We start from the raw sequence: 6736 nt of genomic DNA, 5'->3' as shown, positions 1-6736 counted from the left end.
TCTTTCAGAGCAGCTTGAACTTCATCACTACAGGCAAGAGCTCATATGTTGTTTCATGAAATTCTGTGTCCACCAATTCCTTTTGGTACAGTGACTCCGTACACACTCTTTCCATCTTCTTTTAATGTTTCCTGGATCATTTAATATTCTGTCCAAAGCATCCTCAAGTATTTCAACTAGAGGCTTGAATTTGTTCTTCAGTACCTTGAGAAATGATGAGTCCATCCCTTTGGTTGCTTTGTGGGGTTTTTTTGCAGAAAGTAATCTTGAATATTTTAATAGATCTTTTAATAGATGTCATCCTTTTGTTGTTTTTCTAGAAAGAAAATTCAGAGCTATGATATTCTGTTGTGTAAAACCCTTTGTACAACAGAACCAAGTAACTTAAGATATATGAAATATCATAGTTCTGATTTATCTCTCTCTTTTTTTAAAAAAAAAAATAGTCTTTGTTCCATCTAGCCCTAATCAGGGAGCTTTGGCGGCCTCGTGGTAAGAAGCTGCGCTGCAATCCAAAGAAATGCAGTTGGAATCCACCAACTGCTCCGCAGGACAAAGTTGGGCAATCTCCTCCCATGCCATTAACAGCCTCTGAAAACCCGCCGGAGGGTCAGCAGTGGGTCGGCTCAATGGCAAACAACTAGCCCTAGGGGAGCTCTGGTGGCCTAGTGGCAAGAAGCTGCAACTACAATCCCAGAGGTGCACGGTTCGAATCCACCAGATGCTCTGCCGGGGAAGGAGGGGCACTCTCCTCCTGTACCAGTCAGATCTGATTTGACGGTACACGCACACAAAAATAATAAAATAAAATAAAAAGAACTTCAGCCTTTAAAAAACAAACAAACAAACAAAAAAAGCAAAACAACTAGCCCTTAACCATGCCTCAGATACTAAAGGATTTATTTATACGTTAATTAATCTCTGCAGTTTCTTAACTATAATATCTACCGTTAAGAAAGCCCTGTCCTTCACATTCAACTAGTGGGCCCAACGATTCCCACTACCCCAAATCCACCTGTGGGTCCAAACAGGCCTCCAGTCACACACCTGCCTGGTTCGTCTGATGACGGGCACAGAGCCCTAACCTGGGGTCGTGAGACGTTGTGCCAGGTGGTGATGGTGTCAGCAGGCCTCACTGACCTAAAGCCATGTAGCCAGCCGTCCAGTCTCCCGCGCCGCTCGGCGGAAGACCGGTGATTCCGGGTAGCCCGGGGCGGGCCTGCGACCCTAGAGGCCGCCCTGCTAACAGGCCCCCGACTTGCGCGCAGGCGCACCTCCCTCCAGCATCTCCACTGTCAAACCGCAGCGCGTTCTGCGGTTCCTCTGCGACGAGTGCCGTCACTTCCGGCGGCGTTGCTAAGCGACCGCACTGTTTCGGAACTGTTCAGCGGCTGGCTACGGACTGTAGCTGTAGGAGCTCGCATGTGTTTGCCAGGTGTAGTAGGCATGCTATAGACGCCTGGCCTCAGAGATGTTCGTGAAGTTTGGGCGGCGGCGTGGACAGGCTAAGGATAGCACGAGTAAGCTAAACTGGGCCATCTCGGCACAAGGATTGTTTCTGAACCCCTGGCATGGGATGAGAGGCAAGGGTAACAAGTTAGGGTCTCAGTTACCTGCTGACAGGGGCTGTGCCTAGTCACAGGCAGTCCTGGTAGGCATCACTGGGCTCTGTGTCACTTAGCCAGTTTTGTCTGATTGTAAATCGAAAATTGAAAGTGAGAAGTGAGAGAGGACGTTTACAGAAATAAAAAGACACACACACACACACCCTTGGAACTGATCAATGTGATCTCCAAGTTTCGGTTTGGGGAGTCTAGAGTTCTCTGACTTAATGCTTTTTCTTATATTTTAGTGCCTGAACAGTGATTTTTAGAAATAGCAGTGACCTCTTTATAGAGTCATGGCTGTGCTATGGACTGGTCTTGGATAAGTCTCTAAAGGCAATGTCTTCATTTCCTCATCTCTCTGGTGTCTTAGTGGTAAGAATCTATGCTGCAATCCAAAGGCATGTGGTTCAAATCCACTAGCTGGTCCGCAGGAGAGTGGGAAATCTCTTCCTGTGCGATTAACAGCCTCTGAAAACCTGCTGGAGGGTCCACTATGAGTCTGTCCAACTCGACAGCACATAACAACAATGTGGAAGTAAGATTTGTCTCCCTAAGTCTAGTACTTTGATATGAGTGTAAAAAGAAAATGCTTAAAGGCTTGTAATTCAAATAGTCTGTTGTAAATTCTCAATATCGTTGTCATGCTGATTGGAAGCTGGGAAACTGGACTCTTCATGCTATTGTACTGGTAGAGCCTTGAATTCTCCAGATGCAGAATGGGAAACCGTTGTTCTTCCGCTAGTGGACACCAGAGGGTACTTGTACAAATGTACACTTGTACATATGTATGTCTGTCTTGTCAGAAAGAAAACAGTATTTTAAAAAGATCTCACAAATTCACATGTTGTCTTTATGTGCCATCAAGGAGACTATGACTCATAGCAACCCAATGAACAACATATCTGAACTCTGCCATAGCTTGTCCCATCCTCACCATCTTCCAACACACTTGAGCGCATTGTTGCAGTCACTGTAGCCATCTTGTTGAGCGTCTTCCTCTTCTACAGTGACCATCACCTTTGTAGGTGTAATGTCTTCCTGGAGTGACTGGCCCTCCTAACAACATGACCAAAGCATATGAGATGGAGTTTCACCATCCTGGTCTTTTGTTTTAGGATAGTTCTCTTGGCACTGCACAACAAGACTTCACTGACAGATTTTACATAATGTGTGCTCCATTGCTAAATTAAAATTTACATTTAGAGAAGGGAGAAACAAAAGAGGGTCTCAAATAAATAGATGCTGTTGCTGTTGAGGACTGTTGAATCAGAACTGACTTGTAGCTGACCCTGTAGCGAGTTTTCAGAGGAACAGGATGAGATTGCTCATCTTTCTTCTGTGGAGCCTGCTGATGGATTCAAACTGCATGCCTTTGGGTTGGCAGTGCAAGTCCTTACCAACTCCTGCAACTCTGCAAGACCTCCCTCAATGCAGCTGTTGTTGGGTGTTGTTGAGTCGACCTATCTGAACACTCTCCTATGCCATACCATCCTCACAATATCTGACATACTCAAGCCCATTGCCACACTCACCATGTCAACCCACCTGGTCAAGGATCTTCCTCTCTTTTGCTGCCCCTCCACCCTGCCACATCATGTCCTTTACCAAGGAGTAACTTCTAGCAGTATGCCCAAAGTATGTGAGATGACACTTCATCGTCTTTGCCTCCAAGGAACACTTAGGTTGCCCCTTCTCCAAGACTTATCTGTTTGTTGTTTTGGCAGTCCATGGGATCTTCACCAGCACCACAGTTGAAAGGCATCAATTATTCTTCTGTCATCCTTAGTCATTTCAAGCTCTTAGATGCACAGAAAATGACTGAAATGACCATGGCCTGGATCAGGTATACCCAAGTCCTCAAATTGACATTATTACTCCTCAATAATTTGGAGAGGTCCCTGACTACAGACTTTTCTACTGTGATATGTCTCCTGGTATCCTGACTGTATCCTGGTATCCAAGTGTATTGGTTGTGGATCCAAGTGAGATGAAGTGGTTGACAATCTCAATCCTTTGTCCTTCATGATGTTGCCTATCGGTCCAGTGGTGAGGATTTTTGTTTTCTTGATGCAACCCATATTGAAGGCTATATTGCAACATCCAAGTCATCATAATACTATAAACTAGTGAATGAGTAGGTAGCATTAGTGCAGACAGGGATAGGTTCCACTGAGTTGAGTACAACTTGTAACAACCCTGTTAACAAAAGACAACTTTCCTATTGTGACATGTCTTTTCATTTCTTGAGTGCTGGTAACAAAGATGTTTACTGTGGATCCAAGAAAGATAACATTATTGAAAATTTCAATCTTTTCTCCATTTATTATGATGCTGCCTATTTGTCTAGTGTTGAGGATTTTTGTCTTCTTGATGTTGAAAAGTAACCCAGAGTTCTAAAGACTTAAGGATGCAAACCATGGTATTTTTAGTGCCTTCCTATGCATGTGAAAGTAGGAAAATGAATAAAGATGATAGAAAGATTTACGCTTTTGAGCTGTGGTTTTAGGGAAGAATACAGAATATGCTAGGACCTCTAAAAAAATGAATAAGACTGTCTTGGAGAAAGTATAACTAGGGTGAGCCTTAGAAGCAAGGATGGTGAAACTTTATCTCACATATTTTGAGTATTTATCAAGCAACAACATCAGTCTAGAGACTAAGGTGTGCCTGATCCAGGCCATAGTCTTCTCAATTGTTTGCTATGTGTCAAAAAGTTGGACTAGAGATGATAGAGAATTGATGCTTTTGATCTTTGGTGCTAGAGATGAGTATTGAATAGACCATGGACTGCTAGGAGAACAAACAAGTTCATCCTAGAGAGGGTTAAACCAGGATGCTCCTTGGAGGCATGGATTCTAAAGCTTTATCTGACACTCTTTGGTTATGTTGCAAGGAGGAACCAGTCCTTGGAGAGGGACATCATGCTTGTAAGGGTGGAGGGACAGAGAAAGAGAGGAAGACAATCTATGAGATGGATTGATTCAGTGACTGGGAGAATGAGAGTAGGTGTGTCAGAGACAGTAAAGTTGGCACAGGATAGAGCAGGTTTCAGGGCTCTTGTACAGAGGGTTGCTATGAGTCTAAACAACTTGACGGTACATAGCAACAACATCCTGAGGGACTAGTCCTTGGAAGAAGACATGATATTGGAAAAGGTAGAGTGTCAGAGAAAGAAGACTCTCACTAAGATGGGTTGACAAGGTAACACTAACACAGGACTCAAGCTTATCAGAGAGCATGAGGATGGCACGATAGGACAAAATTCAGATCTGTTTTTCATAGAGTAGCTAGCTCAGAGGTAAAGGTGACTCAATGATGCCTATTAAACATAACAAATTATAACAGGAGACGGCCCATCTTTTTCCTCCTGGGCCACTTTGGATCTGAACCACCATTGAAATGCAGCCTTAGGGTTAGCAGTTCAGTTCACTAAAGAGTATTCATTCTCAGAGCTCCCTAAAATAGGATATAGAACATTGTTTTTGTACACTATGCCAGTTGACCATGATGTTCCCCAAGAATAGAAACCTGAGGCCCAATGGCTAGCAAGTAATTCCTCCAGGTGATTAAGAAGTTTCAATAACCTGGTGGCTCTTCCAACTCCAGGATATATTTCTAGCAAATATGCATATGGAACTATCCTCAGACAAATTTATGATGATCATGGATGTAGTCTCTTTCACCTACTCTTATCTGTTCACCTTGTTGGTGTTCCAGTGTATCCAATGATTGCTGTTACTGATAGTGCAAGATTGTGCATGTAGTAATTTGACCTTTTGATATCTCTCTTGTGCACTTTTTTCCTTCTTCCATTTTTCTAGTGATATTAGCACTTGCCATGCTGCCATTTTTTAAATGACTTAAACACTTCTCAAAATTCTTCCATATATTAAGGGCAGCCATATTTTAATCCACAAAGTTAAAAGAAAGAAATATTTAACCTTTCAAGGAATGGTATATCTTCTTATTAAAACACAACTTTGCTCAATTAATTCAGGCTTCCAGGTTTTATATAAAATCATTAATAACTACTGTGATATTTTTAAAAATAGAATCATAACTTGTATATTATTTTAAAGTAATTACCAAAGGATTACTTTTGTATTCATGTGCAAGAAATATGACTCTTTGAAAGATTCATTGATGATTTAATTTCCCCTAAAATTATATTATCTGTCCATTTAATCTAGTGAATCAGTATAATGGACCCCTTTTAGTTCTGATGGAAAAAAGAAATTAAGAAATATAGTCTTAAAAACTGGAAAAATAGTCTTTAATAATTTTTTTTTCAATTTAGTAGAAATGAAGAACTGTGAAGAAGCCCAAGATCTGTATCCAGCTCTTCTTCCTAATAAAGTAAATCTCCATCAGGTCACCATAATTCCACATAATGAGTGGAAAAGGATTCAAGATAGCCTTGATCATTTGACAAGAGAAGCAGCCTGTCTGCGTGCAGAAAGAAAGGCAAAGAAAGAAATGCATTTACGATCCCAGGAAGTAGTAAAACATTGGACCAATACGTATGCAGTAAGTAGTAACCACTTAGGAGTAGAAGTGTATAGATGACTTACTATTTTGTTTTAGTGTTCTTTTGTAAATATTTTCAAATGTTGTTGTTGTTAGGTGCCGTTGAGTCGTAGACGACTCATAGCGACCCTATGAATGAAAGGCCTGAGCACTGTTCATAGAGTTTCCGGGGGCAAGCCATTTCAGAAGTGGATACCACTCCTGCTTCCAGACTTGTTTTAATTGGGAAGCTCCAGCAAACACTGTCCACCATGCGTAACCATTATCACATTTGGCACATCAGTATCACAGTGTTCAGCATCACAGCAACCATGAGTTACCTCTGTACAGCAAGGCACAGACCAGTGCTATACCACATAGAAGAACTGACAGAAAAAAACAATTTGAACCAGGCCTGAGGGCCGCAGATTAGAATCACCCACCTTCGGCTTGGTAGCATAACTTTCTGTCCGCTAGGATAACCTTGCTGTTGTTGTTATGTGCCGTCGAGTCATTTGCGACTCACAGCGACCCTATGCACAACAGCCCTAAACCCTGCTCTATCCTGTGCCAGTTGCATTGCCTCTGACACACCCATCCCGATTACCCCAGTCACTGAATCA

At 42.3% G+C, this 6736-nt stretch overlaps 1 protein-coding gene across 1 annotated transcript in view; it reads left to right on the top strand.

The window, feature by feature from the left end:
* Positions 1-1468: 1468 nt before the first annotated feature.
* Positions 1469-6736, top strand: part of CCDC173 (coiled-coil domain containing 173) — a 53934-nt gene continuing 48666 nt past the window's right edge. Inside the window, exons 1-2 of the mRNA XM_006902115.1 lie at positions 1469-1520; positions 5908-6134. Coding sequence (XP_006902177.1) covers positions 1472-1520; positions 5908-6134 — 276 coding nt within the window. The 5' untranslated portion in view covers positions 1469-1471. The remainder of the gene's footprint in view (positions 1521-5907; positions 6135-6736) is intronic.

This window comes from Elephantulus edwardii, unplaced genomic scaffold, assembly GCF_000299155.1.
Source record: "Elephantulus edwardii isolate Elephantulus edwardi_28Jun2011 unplaced genomic scaffold, EleEdw1.0 scaffold00369, whole genome shotgun sequence".
NCBI lineage: Eukaryota > Metazoa > Chordata > Mammalia > Macroscelidea > Macroscelididae > Elephantulus > Elephantulus edwardii.
The sequence above is the reverse complement of the archived record's forward strand: the minus strand, read 5'-3'. Positions and strand labels throughout refer to the sequence as shown.